A 21,919-nucleotide genomic window follows, 5' to 3' on the forward strand; every position below is an offset into this window, starting at 1 on the left:
ATGGCTCATTGTTATAAGCGCTTGTTCATGCCCTTGATGCAGCTTGATGTACTACATTTGTTTTATCATTGTTTTGTAAATTTTGTACATTCACTTCACCCACGTGTTCATGCCCATAAAAGCGGCTGTACGCTTGTACTTGAGTTCATTCTGACGAAGGCCGTGCCACGGACGAAACGTAAATGAGTAAAAATACGCAATTTTCGTAAGTGTGCTCCTTCATTTCTTCAACTACATGTGCACCGGACCTTCAGAACTTTCTTTTGAATTATATATATATATATATAATATATATATATATATATATATATATATATATACACACACACACACACACATATATATATATATATATATATATATATATACATAAAAAAAAATATATATATATATATAGTTGAAAAAAATCAAGCACGTAGGAAAAATTGTTCCGTAAAGGACTGACGTTTCGGCCGCGGGACCGACGAAGGCCGGTCCCGCGGCCCGAAACGTCAGTCCTTTACGGAACAATTTTTCCTACGTGCTTGATTTTGTTCAACTTTTACTTCCGGGTCCTTTGTTAGCACTTTATTATTTTATATATATATATATATATATATATATATATATATATATAAATATATATATATATATCTATATATATATATATATATATATATATATATATATATATATATATATATATATATATATATATATATATATACATGGAGCGGGCGCCACCAACGCCATCTAATGAGCACTTCACGAACTACAGGTGGCTACTACAAACAAACAAACGGAGGATGGACAGACCCACGGCATAGGGAGCTTCGCCCCTAATAATATAATAAGTCGCCGTTAGTTTGCTGAAGAACGTAGGCCCCAGTGTAGGGTAGCCAACCTGAAGTGTTTCTGGTTAACCTCCCTGCCTTCTCCTTTTCTGTCTTCCTTCCTAGGCTTTGTGGCCGAGTCGTTTCACGCCGCGCGCAGCGGGGCGAGAGGTCGTAGGTTCGATTCCCGGGGTCGGAACTTTTCCTTCTAATTTTTTCTTTGTCATCTAATAGTGTATATTTTACAACGTCATATCCATGACGGAAATACGTCAGTGACTTCTTGGTGGACCCCGCCATAGAACAGTTTCGTGTTAAAAACTACAGGAAAAAAACGCCAGGCCTGCGCGGAAAGCGCAGCACAGTCACAGCGAAAGCTGGAGAGCGGCATTTCTAGAGCCCGTTGTAAACTCTCTTGGGGCTACTAATACAAGTACACTAGCAAGGTACCCACTACACCATAAATCACAATATTTGTGAAGTTGGTAAGCCCCTACAACGCCATTATTCGTCATTGTGCGCAGAAGCGTGGTTCCAGCTACACATATTTGAGGCATTATGTGCACTTTCTTTACGTGACGACTGATGACGATGAAGAATTGTGGCTCAGCCCTTGTAATGGGTTGGAAGCTTTAAACGGCTCACCAGTTACGTAATTCGCATTGTGTGACGCCCGGTCGCTATTTCACTCTCCCACCATGCAATATAACATACGTTGACGTGAGAAAGAGACAGAGAGAGGAGGGAAGAACTTTATTGAGACCCTGAGGAAATGGATCATGGGAGCCTTATGGGCTTCCTTGGCAACTAATGCAAGTGCACTTGCGAGGAACCCACTACGCTATAACTCATCATAATATCTGTGAAGTAGGAAAACAGCCACTATGCCATTTTTCGTCATTCATCGGAGAGCCGTGGTACCCGCTAAAAACATGTAAGGCATTATGCGCACTTTGTTGGCATTGTGCCTGATGACGACGAAGAATTATTGCAGAGCCCCTTGTAATGGGTTGGAAGCATCCAACAGCCCACTCGTAGCGCAATTTGCATTGTGTGACGCCTGGTTACAGAATTCGCGTTGTGTGGTGCGTGGTTTGTTATTTCACTCTTCTACCACTCTAAATTACATATGTTAATGTGGTTCCTTCTGGACATGAAGCCTGTATAGCGTCTTCTTGCAAGGCAATTCCAAGCACCGGCATGGCTCTGAGGTACAACACTGGGCTCCCACGCAGAGGGCCCAGGTTCGAACCCCGTTCCATCCTGGAATTTTTTTCTTATTTCGTTTTTTTTTCTTATTTCGAGCGATAGTGGTTACGGACACCGGCGGCGGCGGCGGCGGCGGCAGCGGCAGCGGCGGCGGCGGCGGACAACTACGGCACCAAAAACGGCCGTTGAAATGATCTCATAACAGCTTTCGCTGTAAAAGTTCCGCCGCCTGGAATCGCACCTACGACCTCTCGGTCCGCGACAAAAAGCCCCGTCACTCTACCGACTAAGCTACCGAGGCATATTCACGACACTCCACAAATGCCCCTTATATCTCCCACACATTCACTTTCGCACGGTACTCTCTGTTGGCGGGGCTGGGCGGAGCGGGCTGGTGCCGCCGTTTGTGAGCGGTCAAGTGAAGTAATGCGGCATGATGCTTATAGTACCGATAGGGAACGATTCGACGAGGACGCAGTTAAAGGATGGCCTCCGAGATGGAGTGCCAGCAGGTTTCCTGCACTGACCTCCATTAAAAAGGCTGGACGGCGCATCCCCGCTCTGCGAGGCGGGCGCTTGTGAAGCCACCGGAAGGTGCCCTTTTGTCCCGGAAGCCGGCGTCTTCTGTGCGTCTCAGTCGCGCAATTCAAATATTCTCGGGTGGCAGCTGTTGTTATGATCGTTTTTATTTTTTATTTTTTCAAACTCTGCGATTACGCGTCGCTTTAGACGCCGACGAACGCTACACGAAAGATGACAGACGCCGTGCCGGCACCCTCCGAATACGGCGGAGTGCTGCAACGGACAAAATGCGTAAAAAGTAATGCAACTTTGAGGTACTTACGCGTGAAATGTCTTCCCTGACAACTTTTCCGGTCGATTCGTACAGTTTACTGCGCTACAAGCAGGTATTTCTTTAAAAAAAAGAAGAGAAAAGCTCTTTTCCGGGACAAAAACGGCGGCTTCCGGTGGCTTCACGCCCGCGTGCTCGATGCGCCATCCAGCTCCTCCTAGTGGAGATCAGTGGTTTCCTGCCGACGCACAGTTTCGGAGGCCATGGTTTAAGCGTGTCGATACCAGCGAAAAACACAGTCGCGCTGTTCCTGTGAATGAAAAAATTACACCATTTCCCTCTAAAGGGGACCATGAGGCGATGCGAAGCCGGAGCACTTGCACGATCGCGTTCAGTTGGCGTTCGTTGGGCATGCTACCGACCTCGTGTCGTGGAACGCGAAAAGGAACGCTACGCGCGTCTTGTCTTCCCTCTAGCCTGGCCGTTAATTCTCGCAGTGCGAGCGGGGAACGCGGTCGACAGGCGTGCGAGAGAGGGGCAGCATAGGAGAGGAGAGAGAGGGGGAGGGGACGCGCACGCGCTGGCGTTCATCGCGGCGTTGCGCAAGAGATAATTTCGGCATGTCTAGCCCGCGTTTCAGAGGAAGAGTGGAGAGGGGGAGGAGAGAGGGGAAGTGGAGAGAAGTATGGGAGAGGGGGAAAGGGGAGAGGGAGAAGTGGAAAGGGGGAGGACAGGGGAGGAGGGGAGAGGAGGTGTGTGGAGAGGGTAGGCGCATGCGCAGTATGGGTGGTCATGCCGCACACCACCACCACCACCACCGGTTTGAACGCCGCTATAAGATGCTTCACATCTAAAACATGGCCACGCTAGTCGGCACTATTCCTATGACGGAGAGATCAGCCATGTTTTAGATGCGAAGCAGCTTTGGCGCTGGGCTTTGTCCGTAGTTCCATTGGCAACCGTCCGCTTTCTAAAACCTACCATAGCCATCTGTAACATATTGAGCGCGCGCTCGCGCCAAGGAGAAGTCTTCTTCGTCTTGTTCTTCGACCCCCTTGATGATGATACGTGCAGAGCGCTCGCTCGCGCCAAGGAGAAGTCTTCTTCGTCTTGTTCTTCGACCGCCTTGATGATGATACGTGCAGAGCGCTCGCTCGCGCCAAGGAGAAGTCTTCTTCGTCTTGTTCTTCGACCCCCTTGATGATGATACGTGCAGAGCGCTCGCTCGCGCCAAGGAGAAGTCTTCTTCGTCTTGTTCTTCGACCCCCTTGATGATGATACGTGCAGAGCGCTCGCTCGCGCCAAGGAGAAGTCTTCTTCGTCTTGTTCTTCGACCGCCTTGATGATGATACGTGCAGAGCGCTCGCTCGCGCCAAGGAGAAGTCTTCTTCGTCTTGTTCTTCGACCGCCTTGATGATGATACGTGCAGAGCGCTTCGCTCGCGCCAAGGAGAAGTCTTCTTCGTCTTGTTCTTCGACCGCCTTGATGATGATACGTGCAGAGCGCTCGCTCGCGCCAAGGAGAAGTCTTCTTCGTCTTGTTCTTCGACCCCCTTGATGATGATACGTGCAGAGCGCTCGCTCGCGCCAAGGAGAAGTCTTCTTCGTCTTGTTCTTCGACCGCCTTGATGATGATACGTGCAGAGCACTTTAGGGGCCCGGGCTGCCGTATGCTGTCCTAGCTTGGCGTAACGCAGACAAAACCACGTGCGCTGGCAGGCGCTAGCGCATTCGGGCCTGTGTAAGGGGTTGGGTAAGACGTTGTGGCCTCTCCCCCTTACACTCTCTCAGCAATCCCGTGATGGCGTCGGGGAACGAGATTCTGCAGACGCGCGATGAACCCGCGTGGCGTGCTCCAACAAGAGTTCGGGACGAGTAACAGCAACTACAGTTAATTCATGGTGTGCTCCACATGCAAGGACGCGTTAACATCGGGCAACGTGCCCGTGATGAACGGAACTTTAAGTCGACCCATGCACTCCTTCGCATCCCCACAAGATTCCCTTTAAGGGGAGATGGTGAAATATTTTCCTCTTCCTTTCTTCCTGTCTTTCTCTCTTTTTATCTTCTATTTTCCTTTATTTTTGTCTGTGTTTATTTATATTTCTTTGTCTCTCTCTCTCTTCCCTTTCTTTCTTTCTTTCTTTCTTTCTTTGTCTCAAGTTCTCGCTTACTCTTTCTTTCTATCTCTTTCTCTATCTCTCTATTTCTTTCTCTCCATTTCTCTCATTCACTTTATTTTTTTGCTGTGCTTTACTCTCTTCCTTCTTGCTTTCCCTCCTCCTCACCCCCACTTCCCTTTCCCATCCTCATGCTATACTATACTATACAAGGCTATGCTATGCTCTGATAGCGTGCCCGGATAGCCGAGTGGCTACAACGCTCGCCTTCGGATAGTGAGCACGCGTGTTGGAATCCCGCCTCGCCAAAAATTTGCCTCCTTTTCTTGTTTATTTCTTCCTTTGCCTTTTTCTCTCTCTCGCTCTCTCTGTACTCGTGCTCTCGCCCATCAGAATTATTGCATTCCACTTGGACAAATGGGCGCACGTGTTTTTGGAGCGATGCAGAAGATGAAGAACAGGACGAAGGGAGCCCGTGCCGCTTCATGATGATGGTCATTTATGTTCGCGACTAACGGGGCTTCTCCGAGATTAAAGAGCTCCGCTTTTAAAACCAGAGCCGGCCACAGATTACGACGTAAGCTGATTGGTTATTTAACTGCTGATTCCCTGTGGAGAGGGTGAAGGTGAGAACGGGAGAGTCGATCTGACGGCACGATAATTACTGACAACGATTGATTATGATGCCGTTACATACAGAACATAGATAATTTTATTTTCAGATTTTTAACCCTCTGTCTCAATGAAATCAAGCTTGACGGAAACATTGACAGAGTAGCTGATATGATCAAACCAAATTATGGATTAGGATATGGCACTTTTACAGGTAATATACAGTACCAGTTATAACGTTATATTATGATATTATCACATTATTAACCCTGCCGTGTCTGCGCCTAGTAGCTATAAAGCATTCGAGCCGTGATGAGCCACACGCAAAAATTAACGCAGCTTGCACTCAGTCGACCAAGGCAGGGTCACAGCAGAACTGGTTGGCGCCTAGCTGGTCCTGGCTTGGTTAGGATTTTGCCCTCTCACATCTCTCTTTCCCACCCCTTGCTATACAATACTATACGTGGCTATGCTTGCTCTAGCGCAGAAATACATTTTTGGCCACGATTTTCTTATCGTATATCTTCATTTCTCTTTCTCTCTTTCCCTCTCTCTCTCTGTCTTCGTTCTCTCGCCTATCAGAGTTATTGCATCCCATGCCGGAGAAATAGGCGCACGTGTTCTGGGAGCGAAGGAAAAGACAATAATGAAGAAGAGAGCACGTGCCGCTTCATGATGACGATAATTTTCTATCTTACGACACACGGCCAACCCCGAGTATAACAGCATTGCTGTACAAAATGGTTGCGATAAGAAATTAGGCAAGCAGGCTTACGCAGTGTTCGTGAGGAGCGTTGTATCTTATCTGTGTTAGTCGTTCGAAATAGTATATCGGCGGTCCAGTCAGTGGTGCTTTAGTAATTGTGCACGACAACGCTGCAGGTCTAATGTCAGGAATGGTTATGGAAGCTTAGTGGCTGCGCATTCTAAGCAATGCAGCTGTCATTCGAAGTTTATGCTAACAAATCTCACCAGGTGAATAATAATACTTGAAGAGAGGTAGCATTCGTCTCGCACGTCATCCAACGGCGCGTGACTGTGTTGTCATGCTTTCCTCAACCCTTCTCAATCAGAAAGCTCTTCAACTGAGCAACCTCCTGCGCGTGTCTTTCGACTTCAATGTAAATTCACTAAGCGTTCGCGCTTTCTTGTTGCTATCGCAATTCTTGGTTGATAAACATATTAACGCGAGGTGTCATTCCTAGAAAATGAGTACGTACCTTGAATTATGGTACATATTGAAATCGCTACGAAGAACCTTGTACTCTGGAATATTTATGCTCCTACAGAGCAATTGAAAGTATACAACAATGTCATGGTTGCCTCGCTTAAATCACTTTTTTTTTAGCTCGAAGGAAAGCGCACAGTGACGAAAGCTCTTTATAGCGCTAGTTAACCTGCCTTGCATAAAGTACAAGTTAAAGATAAGACGCAAACGAACTAGGTAAATCAGCTGAAATCTTCAAGACCTGTTTCAAGTACACACTGCAAGAACACATTGTTGAGAACCAATTGTTAAGACTCAGATTATTGATGTGTGTTTTTTTTTTTTGCAAATGGTTAAGTTCTAAGCTTGAAAAATACTGTAGTCGGCATAAAATTTCTCAGCAAAGTAGTAACCCGCGGTAAAAACGAATGCACTTACGCGTGTTTTATATTTCTCCTTGAATTAAGACAGTTCTGGGTGAAAGGGTAAATGAGCATCCCCCCGCTTCGTAGCACAAAGCTGCACCTGGTGGGATTCCAAGGAACTGATTTTCCGTTGTTTTGGTATACAGGGTGTGCCGCGTTCCCCGCGCACGTTTCAGAAGCATTGCTAATCTTTCAAGGAAGCTACCTAGACGCCGTTTAGAAAGCGCGCTCCTCCCGCATAAGTAACGTATCAACTACGCCGGTGCGTGAAAGAGTGAAACAAATGCACGTTGGCACAGAAAGGGTTCAAAAACTTTAGGTTATCCGGCGCATCGTTGCGGTGACCACATCGTTTAGTTTTCTAGAGCACGGTGAACCTCGTCTGCATTGCGATATTTATGGAGCACGCGACCGCCTATGTATACGCGGCATACGGTATGTCGACCATCGCTTACACCTAGAACACGTCTGCAGGGTGCTACAGTGAATCACACAAGGCAGGAGTACGATATCAGGGTGTCGTAAAAAGGAGGGAGATTGAAATTCGCGTTGGGGAAACATCGAAACGTTCGTAGCGGGGTCAAAAACAGTATCAAGAATTGCATTAGGCGTTGAGAGAAATCGAGGTCGGACGCACTGGATATGGGTATGCAACCGCTTACAGAACACCAGCTGCGTAATCCCCAGACGTCGCATATGCTCGAGCGCCGCATTAACTCGTGTAAGAGTCCAACCGCGTTTTATTGCTCTAAACAAGGGGGTAAACGCTTCAAAATGCAACACTGACATAAGCCTAGGACAAAAATGGAGAGATCGCGACGGCGTTGTCATTCAGCAGTTGAGAGAGTAATAAATGAGAAAACAAAAAGGAACAGTGAGCAGCGAGAGTATTAGAGTCTCTAAATAAGAAACTGCTTATTCAGTTCAAAACAAAAGCTCAAGTTAAGTTCAAGACAAAAGTTCAAAAGGCGGCTCAGCTCGTCGACGCTCAGGCCTGTTCTTGCATCGAGGTTTTCGTCACACTCCAGCACTTCACGCACTGTGGTCACTGCTAATTCGACAGGTATGCTGGTGAAGAGGGAGACCACGTCGAATGACACGAGGCATTCATCTTCGCAAACCGGTATCGGGGAGAGAAGCTCAACCAAATGGCTGCTGTTTTTCACGTGCGTCGGCGTGTTTCCCACGAGAGGGGCCAGAATCCTGTGTAAGAAGCTCGACAGGGCTCGAAGTGGCGAAGATGTGAAATCCACAATCGGCCTCAAGGGATTGTAATGTTTCAGTTGTTTTCGAAATTCGGTTCTTTCTTGAAGGTACCGAAGAAGTAAATGCACTATGTCGTTCTAGGCTAATATAGATTTATCTCCGTTTAGTACGGATTTGACAGAAATCAAGGCATTCATGTCATGACACGTCATTGACTATCGCATGTGTGTTATGCATTCGTGTAAATTCTGGTACGTACCGTACTTATGAAACGACCGCGACGGAGTCACGACGTTTGCATCATGTCATTTGTTTTATCCATCTTGTAATACAGATGGCTTGCGCCGCTCTAAGAGCGGAGAGAGCGGCGCAAGCTATGCGCAGGCGCAGCGAGTGGCGTCACACTATTCCTTACCCTCTAGTGAGACGAAGGGTACAGTACACTATACTGCAGTCTACTGTTGAGTACATGTACCTTCACCTCAAACTCTGTCTAGGTCTATTTGCAGTGACGCTGTAGGCACTACACTAACTAATTAGACCCTTGATTAATTCTAATTAGGTATTACACGCGGTCAGTATACGTCTTAACCCAACGCTTGAAAACTACGCACCCACTAGACATCATTTTGTTTCGTTTATTTACGGTGGACCTCAAGGCACTTTTCAGTGCTTTTTATGTGCTCTTTTAAGTAGACTTTAATTAGCTATCCACTAGGCTAAGTAAACATATTCTTCACTCAAAGTAATCTTCGTTGTCCTATCTGTGCTATACAACGACTAACTGGAAGCATTACTACCCTTTTGGTTTTTTTCCCAGCTTTCGTTTAATTTTTTTTTGCCGACACGAAAGGTGAACCTATCCGCTATAGCCTTATGTCGTTATCAGCTAGCGCCCCAAAAATTACAGCGGAAATCTATCACTGAGTGTCACAGTTAATCTGGATGACACTGTCTTATGTCAAGTGTTTTTATAAGGACCTACCTGCGTCCGCAATAGACATCACCGTCTACTACCTAATCTGGAGACGAACGAGGTAACTCCACCTCACCCCAAGCTGACCAAGTGGCAGGCGGTCACCGGTCGCCCACTCCAGACGCACTCTGCCCCTCCACGCACATTTACGCATATACAAGGCGCCCAGCTATCACGCAGCACGTTTTCAAAGAGCAACGTCGCTAGAGAAGCGCACCTAGTGCATACTGTTCCCAGTATACTGTAGTAGCCACTAATAATTTTTCCTTTAGTGAAGTTTAGCTAATCAGCCCAACTTGTGTTTCGAACTCGACAAATGTTTACCTAATCATTGAAATATCAGTGAGGCATAAGTAGGCATGTTCAAATGACTTCTAAATGCGCTATTTTCAACAACATACTAATTAAGTGCCGCTTTTTCTGTCTAATAAGGAAAGCCCGCGCAATCCAGAAATTGACGCGTGACTAGACGGCAGCGCCCATCAGGAGGTAGCGCCCTGAAACAGGCTCACTGTGAGGTGGCAAGTCAAGACTACGCTCCCTACGCTCCCACCCTTTGCGGGTGGGAGCGTAGTCACGTGTTACTTTTCATATTTCGCAGGCTTTCTTTATCAGTCGGGTAAAATGAGCACGCACTAAGTACGTTAATTATTGTATAATTAGTATGCTTGGATCCAAACTAGGTCACTGCTAAGGATCCAGATGTTTTTCATGTATTTAGCGATTCTTGTATCTTTTTTTTGGCAAATTCAGTTCAGTTCAATTCAATGCGACATCGTTCCCTCAAAACAACAGCGTTCCTTAGCGGTCCAGGAAGAACAAAACCGATCCCTTCCAGCACTTCCAAATATGGACATCTGGGCGAATGGCTAGCGTTCAGAAAAGCTTGCACAAGTACAGGAAATATGACATTATGCCGGTGGCGATAATGCCGAGGCACTGGGCACACTTCCTCGCCACAAAAATAAGCGTTGCTTACTCCGACTCGCTCGAAACAAAACTATACTTGCCCAAGCTTACTCAGACTCCAACTTCTGCCTGAGTCTTGGTGGGCCTGTCTGAGTCGACTTAACAGTAAATTGGCTTGCCTGTAAAGGCTACGTATCGTGAGCCGAACTTCGATTTTTTTCGGACATTTGTTTCACCTATTTAGCGAATATTTTCGACCATACAGTGGTATTAAAGATTGAAAGTATCGTAAAGGCGATAGAGGGAGGCTGTTTATTCGGCATCCTGCATGCGTGCAATCGCTTCAGCTCGGATGTCCTTCCAGAGGTCCATGAAGGAAGACTGCTTCTCCGCCTCCAGAATCCGATACTCTATCTTCTTTAGTTGATCGGACGTGAAGTAATCCTTCCAGCTTCCTACTTTGCCAATTCTCACAAACGCGTACTTGTTCTCGTCTCCTTCGTGGCCTTCGACGCAGGTGACCTTCCTGCGAGAAAGCACCTCGTTCCATTGGGGGTTGCCTCTCCCATTCAGGTCAACGACCACCACATTGCGCATGTATTCGGGCTGCGATCTCTCCAGTAGTTTTTGAAGCAACGCTTCGTCTTTCTCCAGAGCACGACCGTACTTATCTCCCAGAAAATACGCCAGCTTCAACGCCATCTCGCGAGTGTTCTTCTTGAGTTCCTCGTAGGTGACAAAGAACACGTTCGGTTCTTCCCTCAGAGCGTAGCCGGCTGCTACGTGTTCAAAGTAGTCGCCGTAGCCGAAATTGCCACTTACAAATGTCTCAAAAAATTCTTCGAACGTTCCTTTTTGGAATTCGAAAGTGCTCATGTTGGTCGCCATGTGGTAGAAGGATACGCAGACGTCCCACGGATTGCGGGCGATGTAGACGTACTTGCCTTCTTCGGTCATCGTGCGCTTGTCCAACGCCAAGTGCGTAACGAACGTTCTCAGAGGCTGAGACGAGCTGAAGTCCTTGATATTCATGTACTCGAGGAAGCGCCATTCTTTGGCGAACTCTTCGTACGTGGTGATCGGGTGTCCCTCTCTGAGAATTAAGTGCGTGATGTACAACATCCAATGCGTTCCACTCTCCGGAAACGTTGACTGCACTAGGTCTCCCTTCTTGGCTCGGAACTTGAGACCTTCTCTTAGGAAATCGGGTTCCGCGGCGACGCATCGCGGAACTCCGTCTATTACTTGAAACGCTGGCTTCCTAGTCTGCATATTCGCGAGTAGGCTGTCTGAAAAGAGGAACAAAAAACACAGTTTACCAACTCTAGATTTCTTGTATATTAAATTGCATTCAATTTTAACGTTGAAGCACATTTTTAGCGTTGAAGCACATTCAAACACTGGCGTGGCTTTGTGGTAGAACAGTTGTCTGCCGCGCAGATTTCCTAGGTTCTTTTCTGGTTCGAACTCTGATTTTTATTTGCGCCCACGGAGATTTTTCGGTCACGGACAACGCCGCCGACGCTTATACTGGCTGTTGTACGAAAGTGGCACTTTATAACCTTCGGTTTAAAAAAAAAGACGTCTTAAGTACGTAGACATTTAATCTTGCCGCCAGCTGCGAAAACTCACAGGGTCCTTTATGCCCTCACCTAAGACGACTGGAAGGCGGAAGCCATCTTCTTTTTCTTCTCAGTCGATGTATTGATCCTACTGCGCCAGCGTCAGGAAGCTTTTAGCACCTGACGTGGTTTTCCACTGCCTCCAGAATCACAGGCACCTCACCTCGTTTTGCATTGCCTCCGTGATCGGCGATCCACCATTGGCCAAGCTATAATGTAATGTCACGTGATGACGTCATCGTGTGACGTTACGTCACGTAACGTCACTGTGACATAACGATGACGTCACAAAAATTCGGAGATCTGTGACGTCGCGATGACGTCAGATGGTGACGTCATCTCGTGATAATTTTCGCATCACTCGTGCGGACACCTACGCGGGAAACCGGTCACTATTCGCGTTTGATGAAGCATTTAAGGCTTTCACCTTAATAAGTATGTCCTAAAGTGTTGGCCACAGAGGACAGACACACACTCTTGTGCTTGTTTCAAGTAGGAGCCCATGAAACGCGCGCTGTTTTTAATATAGCCTCGAGGAACAACGTTCACTTGTCATTTCACGCTGCAATAAAATAAAACTGTGTCATGGTTCTCAGCAACGACGCCCCTTCGGCGTGGCTTTGTGTGTGACACTTGACTGGAACGTAGAATGCCTAAGTGCGATTCTGGCTTTAACCATGATTTTTATTCTTTACATCTATCGGGTTTGTCAGCTCACGTATAGCATCGATATTTCGTCAAGAAGCAAAACCTCCCACACTGACACTGCCCTTCCATGGACACGAACTCTTTAATGCTATTTCGTATAAATACTGCGGCTTGGTGTGAATATTGATTCGTAGAATCAAAAGAACCAAAGTTTCCTGCAAACCGTCAAGGCAGCGACGTTGACCTCTGGAGCATATATGTCGAACAACTGTAAGATATCAAGAAAGCAAGAAAAAACTACAAAAGAAAATATACTTTTAGTGAACTGCACTTATCGCGTAAGATTCAGAGGCCCTTCTACTACCGTGACGATCGATGCCTGCGAAGCTGTGATTATGGTGGGTCTGGTATGGTGAATATATACATGAAAGCGAAAGCCTTAGATGCCTCTTCAAGCGGAAAATTGACCGTGAGCATCGGCGTCACCTCCAGTGAAATAAAAAATCACCATCACGTGATGACATCACCATGTGACGTCCGCTGGCGTGCTAGTTGGTGCATAGCTAGGAAATAATCCATCGAAGCAAAGCAGGAACGCGGAGAGAGAGAGAGAGAGAAATAAAAGTTCATTTGCGAAACTGTGTTCCGAGCGATGCTCGGTATCACCCTAAGGTGGGAGGGCTCCCTAGTCCAGGAACCCTCTGGCTTCAACTGCCCTCTTGGCCCTGGTGACAAGTTGTCGCTGGTCTTCCAGGTCCTCGAGGGCGAGCTTGTCCCCCACGTTTTGGTTAGGTGGTTCTCGTTCGTGTTTGGTGCTTGATTGACGTCCGTATCCGGCTGCATATCGCGGTTTACATGACACGGGCATTCCGCCTAGTGGGCGTATTGTCTGCGTCTGTACTATCGTCGGTGTTCCTGGTTGGCGCCTGTGAATTCCTTCCTCGACATCACTACATGACGTCATCGTGATGTCACAGGGCGTCAGATTTTGTGACGTCATAATGATGTCACCTGACGATGTGATCGCGTACATCGTCGCTAGGTCAAATGTGAACCGTTCACGGTGGCAGTGCAAAACTAGGTGCGAGATAGAGAGAGAGGGAAAAAAACTTTATTAGCAAGTGTGTTTGGACCCCCGGGTCCCTGGACCACTGCGCTGTCCTACGCCACGTCTACATGGTCATGCCTCTCACCGAGGTGAGGTGCAAAATGCTTTCAGATGGAAGCGGGTAAGGATCGATACATCGTCTGAACAAAAGCAGAAGATTGCTTTCGCCTTGGAGTCGTCTAAGGCGAGTGCATAGGGAATCTTGTGAGTTTTTATCATGACTGACTATATTGAGCAAATAAAGATATATACACGTAAAGATACTAGATCGTCTTGCCCGTGAAGCATGATATCTCATCGATGGCGGCCGACGATTGTCTCAAAATAAAATCCTGCAAATCCCCGTTGTTTCGAAAGTACAAATCTGGCGTGACGTTCGTTTCTTATGGCAGCGGCATTCTCTATGAGGCAAAATTGTTCACGTCAACCTGCCATGTCGATGAAATCGTGCACATGTATGTTTACGCCTACGCATTGTCCACTTCTCCGCCGCAAAATCGCTGGATTAGTCGAGTTATTCGGTTCGCGGAAAACTGTTGTTCTACGCGTCCTTTGTGTGCGGACCCGATCCGCTAGAACCTAGCTATATACAGAGTCGTCGTAATATCGAAGCCAGTATTATACCATTGTACCAAAGGAAAAGTGGGAGTGACTGCTCACCTGTTGCTTGTTTGGAAGCACGAATCCACTGGACACGAGTGGGCTTTTATCTGGATCTAGTGCTGCACTGTAGCACAGAAAGAGCGCAGTCGTGTTGCTTTGAAATTTACTGGGAGTGATCTCACCCCCGTATTCTAGAACGTCCCTTTACTCAACAACACTCCATCTTGACCTGAGAAAGTCAGTGGGATCGCCGTCTCTAGGCAGGACAGGTCACCGCATATCAGCGATAATCTGCAGCGATTATTGAGAAGCCGGGCGTCACTTTCAGTGGAGCCACGGCGCTGTGCTCAGCTCGGTCAAGTGACGGACGAACTTCAAGTCGCGGCTTGTTTGAGAGTATGGGGGTTATTCGTGCGTGAGCAACCCGGCCACTGACGTGAAAATGCGCACTATTGACTCTCTATTATTTCGCTGGAATCCACAGAGTGGCGACATGCCAAACTTGTGACGTAGCAGTCTGCCAACGCCGAGCTTTTCATCTTTTGCATAGAAGCACCACAAGTTGAGATTCCTTATCAGTGCTCGTGGACAAGTGGCATGGGCGTTCTTTTGTTCGCGCCATTTGTCGTATCGTAAATAAATATCATGATAGCGCAGCTGGCAAATGTACAATTCTCTTCGCAAGCGCACACTCCATGCTCGCGGAACCAAGAAAAGAAGAATTAGCACACTCTGCAGGGCTTCCTCCACATGTTAACGACGTATTTTGTGCGATATAATTAGGCAACTGAAGCAGCTGAGCGCTCTACATTCAATAACAAATTTTCCTATCTACTAGACGCAAGACTATGCGCTGCGGTACACCGGGTGTTCAACGTTAAGCTTTATGGTTCTGTTAAAATTCAGCACTCAGAAGAAAGTGAAAGCCACCTTTGCGGATATTCATTCATTCACAAAACTTTATTAAGAGTCCTGAAGCCCGGTCTTTTCAGACCGAGGCGGGCCGCGTCCACGTCGGCACCGTTAGGCCGAGCCTTAGGGCGCCATCGTGAACCCTCTGGACAGCCCGTAGTTGATCCTGATACGAACAGCTGGAGATCATCTTCTGCCAGTGAAGCCATTTTTCTTCGGGGTTGGCGAGAGTCGCGGGACAGCCCGCCAGCATGTGTCTGATTTCAATGATGCCACCGCATGCGTCACATTCTTTTCTAATTTCACTTTCAGGGTGAATTTTTGTTACAAAATACGGAGTGGGGTACGTCCCAGTTTGCAGTAAACGTAGCGTGACTGCCTGAGCCCTGTTCAACTTTACGTGTGGCAGTGGGAATTGTCTACGCCCCAAGTAGTAGTATTTAGTGATCTCGTTGTAGGTTAGTAAATTATCTTTATGATCCCCGGAATGGTAGTGGGCGTCGGTTCGGTTCTGACCGGCACGGCAAGCGAGTCCTCGTGCCAGATCATTCGTCACCTCGTTGAGGTTGACCCGAGCCTCATCCACTTGTCCCATATGTGCAGGAAACCATCGGATTTCAGTTTCTATAGGTTCTACATTGCCGATAAGTTTAACAGCAGTCCCAGCGACATAGCCCTTGTCAAAGCTCTTAATTGCTGATTTGGAATCGCTATAAATGTAAGACCATTTTCGGTTCCTGATAGCTAAAGCAATCGCGGCTTGCTCCGCCACCGTTGATTCCTTAGTGAACAGGGTGACGGCGTCCCGTATCTCGCCCTGGCTGTCGACCACCACGGCCGTGTAGGCCTCTTTGCCTTTGACCCAGGCGGCGTCTACGAGGGCTGCCTCTTCACCTACCTGTTCAATTTCTTTCAATAAAGCTTTCGCTCTCGCCTTTCTCCTGCTAACATTGTGCTCCGGGTGCATGTTTCTTGGGAGAGGGGTGGTTCTGATTGCGGCTCTAAGTTCCGCGCTCAGCTCCACCTCGGCCTCCTTCGGGGTCCTCGATCTATTGGGGTCTGTCCCGATCGCTTTGAGTATAAGCCTACCCGCGCGCGTTTTTGTCAGTCTTTCCTGCTGCGCCATCTGTTGCGCTTCCGCCATCTCTTCCATCGTATTATGTACGCCTAGGCTCATGAGTTTCTCGTTCGAGGTGCTGTTAGGTATACCTAAGGTAACCTTAACTAGCTTTCTGATAATAATATTGAGCTTGTTCAGCTCCGCCTGAGACCATTTGAGTAGACCTGCTACGTAGGTGAAGTGACAGAAAGCGAAGGCGTGTACTAGCCTTAAAACGCTGTCCTCACCAAGGCCCCTATGTCTGTTGGTAATTCTCCTTAGTAACCTCAGGACTTGGTCCGTTTTGTTGGAAATGTGTCGAATGGTACTGAGGTTCGTGCCTCCCGCTTCTATGTGGAAGCCTAAAACTCTAATCTTTTCGACCTGCTTGATCGCGGATCCGTCGTGACAGCGCAAGATAATCTTGGGTTCCTTCCCGGGTACGTAGTCCTTTGGCCTTCGACCCCTGCATCGATGTTTTAGAACCAAAAGCTCCGACTTTGCCGCTGAACAGTTGAGCCCCATTTCACTTAGTGTGCTTTCCACGGTCTGTATGCTCTCCTGCAGTCTAGTCTCCGTTTGGCCTACGTTACCGTTGGCGCTCCATATGGTTATGTCATCGGCGTATATCACAAAGCGTATACCTTCTATCTGCTCCAGTTGTCGCGCGACTCTGGTCATTGCTAGATTAAATAACATGGGTGAGAGCACGGCTCCTTGAGGGGTGCCCCTGTTTCCCAGGCTCATCACCTTAGATTTTAGTTCTCCTAGTCTGAGGCTCGCTTGCCTACCGCCGAGGAACGCCTTGACTATGCGGAAAAGCCTCTCGCCCAAACCCAGCTCGGAGACGACCTCGAGGATGGCCTTGTGCTCTATGCGATCAAAAGCTTTTTCGACGTCTAGACCCAGAATCGCTCTCGCGTGCACCGGGCTAACCTGTATGAGCTGGTGTTTGATCAGGAGCATGGCATCCTGAGTCGATAGCCCGGGGCGGAAACCGATCATATTATACGGGAGGATGTCGTTTTTCTCGACGTATCTAGTGAGTCTATTGAGAATAACGTGTTCCATAGCTTTACCTAGGCACGATGTAAGTGAGATTGGACGGAGGTTATCCAGATTGAGCGGTTTTCCCGGTTTGGGTATGAGGATGGTGTTGGCCATCTTCCATTCATCCGGATATTCTCCCTTTCTCCACAACTCGGTGAAATGATCCGTCAAGAAAGTGATCGAATCGTCATCTAGATTAATTAAGAGTTTGTTAGTAATACCGTCGGGCCCGGCTGCCGATCTGCTAAAGAGACCATGGAGGGCGGCCCGTACCTCACCCTCGGTGAAATCACGGTCCATGTCCTCGCACGGTCCTCCCGAGTACTCTACGCAATCGGCACTATCGCCCGGTTGTTTGAGCGGAAGATATTTGTCTGCGAGCTGCCTCATGATTACCTCCTCAGTCGTGTACTGGCTGACCTGATGTACTAGTTTTGCAATGGCCGTTCTCTTGTTTGACTTAGTTTCGTTCTCGTTCAGTAGGTGTTTGAGGAGGTTCCAACTGCCCCCGTGTTTGATTCTGCCGTCTGCCAAGTTGCAAGCTTCGTCCCACTGCTGTTTCACGAGTGTTCTCGAATGCTCCTGGATCTGTCTGTTTAGCAACGCTATCTTTTTCCTGAGCCTTCGGTTCAGTCTTTGTGTTTTCCATCTTTGGAGAATGGATTGTTTGGCTTCGATCAGATGCGCGAGCCTATTGTCTACGCTCTCTATGTTTTCTTCGGTCTTAATTGCTTTAGTGGCTTCCTTGAGGTCCTCTCCGAGCTGGTTGACCCAAGTCTGGTAGGACTGTCTGCCCACTGCTATCGGTTCCGATTCTAGTCTCTTTGCCCTAACTTTCCTAAAAAGGTCCCAGTCTGTGCACCGAAACGTTCTAGTCTCTTGTTTCGGCATGCCTATACCTATGTGTATGATATAGTGGTCGCTACCTAGATCGGTGCCCGAGTTTTCCCAGCTAGCTTGTGTCGAGCTGTTCACAAAAGTGAGGTCAGGTGTAGAGTCCCTGCATGTGGAAGTGCCACAGCGGGTGGGAAAAGCCGGATCGGTGATCAGGCACAGGCCCAGATACGTGGAAAGGTCCCATAACCCCTCTCCTTTCTTTGTATTCCAAGTGTATCCCCACGCGTGGTAAGGGGCATTGAAGTCCCCTCCTATTAGTAGCGGGGAGCTCTTGGCGATTGCGAGTGCCTTGTTGAAAAGTGCCCTAAAGCTCTGCTTCTTGTCGGAGGGACTGCTGTAAATGTTTAGGCAGAAGATACTGTGCCCCTTGCCCTTGTGCCTTTTAAGAATGACTTCTACTAGGGTATACTCGATTTTACTCAATCCGAGGTGGATATCGTGTTCGATAAAGGGTAGTTTTTTGTCAACGAGGGTTGCCAATCCCCTTCCACCATTTTTTTCTCTACATACCGATTTGTACCCGGTTAGCTTGACTTCGTCCGCTAAAGTTTCCTGCAGCATAATTACGTTTGGTTTAACCCCCACCGATCTAATTAATTGGCGCAGCGATGCCTTTTTGTTGAGGAATCCGCGACAATTCCACTGCCACACACTAAAACTGTGGTTGCTATCCATGATTGTTGGACGGGTTCATTTTGCTATTACCAGCGATCGTTCTCTTTGGAGCGCCCCCTGACGTTCCGGGGAGTGATTTCACGCTTTCCGAGTCTGAAGGCAAGAATTCGTCGTCGTCGTCATACCTGGTTTCGAGTTTCTTGAATCTCTGTTCGGCCGTTAACCTCCATTTCCACAGTTTGTCCACTTTAAAGTTAGTCCGTTCCGTCGTCTCTCTAATTTCTTTAATTACCTCTTTCAGCTCGCTGAGGACTGAGAAAACCGGGTCAATTTCGGTGCTTACTGCTCTCTTTTTCGGGGCGGGGGAGCTATCTCCCTCACTTGGTTCGGTGCTTTGACTTACTGGCCTGGCTACTGCTACCCTGGCAGGGCTCGGCTGTGCCTTCTTTTTAAGTTCTACTACCTGTTTGGTCAGCTCTTCGTTAGCTTTCCGTAACGCGTTTACCTCCTTAATCAACTGTTCTATTCGGGCATCATTGTCTTCAGTCACCGCTGGCGTGGCAGCGCCACCGGCGATTCTCACCGTACCTTTTACTTTATCGGCCCAGGCAGTCCCAGCTGTCGGCTTGGCACCAGGTGCTCCATCTTCTAAGCTCACGGACGCTCCTCTCGACTTGGAGCGGCTTTTCTCCCTGGGTAACGAGCGGTGTCTGGATCTCGCGCGGCTCCGAGAGTGTGAGCGCCCTCTGGGGCCCTGCTGAAGGCTTGGCGTCGGGTGTGACGTCTCCGCAGGCGCCCTCGTGGCCGATCGCGACCGGCCGCGTTCCCTTCGGCGAACCCGTACCACATAGGGCATTTGAAACCGCTGCCTGCACGCCTTGTCTCCGGTGGGGTGGTTTCCTCCGCAGAACTTGCACTTGGGCGTGCAAACGTGGTCCACTGGCGGGTTGAGGGCTCCACACCCTCTACACTGAACAGAGTCCGGCGTGGGGCACACGTCCGAGCGGTGTCCTACCCTACCACAAGTGAAGCACACATCAAATTGTTTCCTGTAGAGATAGCATCTCACCAAGGTCGGTCCGTAGCGCACAAATTTTGGCACTTTCAGTCCGTCGAAGAGGACAATGACTGAGCCCGACGTCTTGATGCGCTTGGCGGCCAAAGCGAGCGGGTTGCGCTCGTGCACGATGTTCCTTGTAATAACGGACTGGGAGTCCCTGATGTCGACTCGTCTAATCACGCCTTTGCAAGTGGCGTGCGGGGCCGTCTCGTAGGCGTTGACTTCATACTCTGTTTCCACGATTTTGAAGGACTTGATTCTCACGTACCTTGCCGCATGGTCTGGTTCAGGCGTGCTGACCACCACGATATTTTGCGTGAAGTTGGGGCACACCATGTCTTCACTTGCTTGCTCTGCCGTTAGGCCGGAAGCCTCGATCACTGCAGTTCCAATAGCGGTGGTACTTACTTTGCTCAAGTTTAGTCCTCCTCGTGGCCGGATTATAATCTTGTGATGCTCCTCGGGCAGTTGGGGCATCCTCGAGGCCTTGACTATACGATTCTTGATCGCGGCGGCGGTGGCTTTGGCGGGTCCCGTACCACCGCCAGAGACGCCATCTCCACCGGTGACGGCGTCTCCGCCGGACGCTTGCGAGTTTCGTGGCGTCGCGTTGGCCGCGTCGCTGCTCTTCTTTCCAGCACGGGATCGGCGGCCGGTAGCCACTTGCCAGCCGAAATCCTCCTCGTTGTTCTCGTATACGTCGGAAGCCTCCTCTTCCATGCGGGAATCCGCCATGTCCGCGGGGCACGTAGGCCGGCTACGGGCCCTACTCCTCGTCAGGGTTAGCTCCGCGCGAAGTAGGGTGAACAGAAAATGTCCAATAAAATTGTCAAAAATCGGTTCCCACCTCGACACGTGGTATCAGTCGGTGCTGGGCAATTTCACAAATCTGATGATGCGCTTGAAATCGTCGTACATCGAAAAATTGGCCAGCGGAACATCGAAAAAGACGGAGCCGATGTGAGACGCATCTGCTCCCGTCGGCGACCGCAGCGCCCTCCCCACCTTTGCGGATAAGTTATGTATCCAGGGGAACACAAAGTGAGACAATAATTATCGCTGTCAGCCGCCCAATTAACTAAGATTGAATAATGGACTTTTTAATGAGTGCTGCAAGGGGGCATGTTTGTATTGAAAAATTGGAGGCAGTCGCGTTTCTACACAGTTACACTTGGGAAAATTGTTCTAGCATGTCTGTGCTTCGAGATATCCCTCTGGAAAGTTTAATTGCGGTCTGCACGATTACGCATGCAAGACAGTGAACACTGGCGCGAAGCTCCTCTCCGATGTGACGAGCAGTCATTGCTTGCTATCGCCATCCTGTAGCAAACGGGTAACCGTGATCAACTTTGGCTTTGCCTTTGACCCGTTGTCAGATCAAACGCCGCACGCAACTGCCCCGGCACATCGTGGAGGAGCTTTGCGCCAGTCTTGCATGCTTGATCATGCAAACCGCATTTAAACTTTGCAGCTGGATATCTCGGGGCACAGACATGCTAGAAGATTTCTTCCAAGTGGAACTGTGTAGAAACGCGATTGCCTCCAACTTTCCAATACAAACATGTTTGCTTGCTGCACTCATTTAAATGTTGATTAATCAATCTTAGTTAATTGGGCGGCTGACTGCGATAATTATTGTCTCACTTTGTGTCCCCCTGGAGAAAAAACTTATTTGCAAGGTGGTGTTCACGTACCTCCCAGTGCTGAATTTTCAGAAAACCATAAAACTTAATTTTGAACACCCTGTATATCGCCAGCTGTGGCTAACGTAAGGCGTGCAAAGACGCTTCAAATCTCAGAACTGTTCTTTGTGCCATAAACACCGAAATACTGCGAATCGAACAAATTTTTCCCGATCACTATTCTATGAACTATGCAACTGTTGTATTCGTCAGGGACCATTTGAATCAATGCTTACAAGGCACCCACAGCCATGTTGTCTCACCCAATCAGGTTTCTACAATATGGAAGCACTGGCGATTGTCTACATACCATACTCATGATGCTGGGCGTACCTACATACGCTCACATTGCAGA

General features: G+C 48.4%; 1 protein-coding gene across 2 annotated transcripts in view; it reads right to left on the reverse strand.

The window, feature by feature from the left end:
* Window positions 1-21,919, reverse strand: part of LOC119391457 (sulfotransferase 1B1) — a 124,907-nt gene that overhangs the window by 91,237 nt on the left and 11,751 nt on the right. Inside the window, exon 1 of one of the 2 annotated variants that reach the window (XM_049414850.1) lies at window positions 11,002-11,554. The exons of the other annotated variant lie outside the window; for it this stretch is intronic. Coding sequence (XP_049270807.1) covers window positions 11,002-11,540 — 539 coding nt within the window. The 5' untranslated portion in view covers window positions 11,541-11,554. Of the gene's footprint in view, window positions 1-11,001; window positions 11,555-21,919 lie in introns of those variants that run through there. 2 annotated transcript variants of the gene reach the window in all.

This window comes from Rhipicephalus sanguineus, chromosome 4, assembly GCF_013339695.2.
Source record: "Rhipicephalus sanguineus isolate Rsan-2018 chromosome 4, BIME_Rsan_1.4, whole genome shotgun sequence".
NCBI classification, from domain to species: Eukaryota; Metazoa; Arthropoda; class Arachnida; order Ixodida; family Ixodidae; genus Rhipicephalus; species Rhipicephalus sanguineus.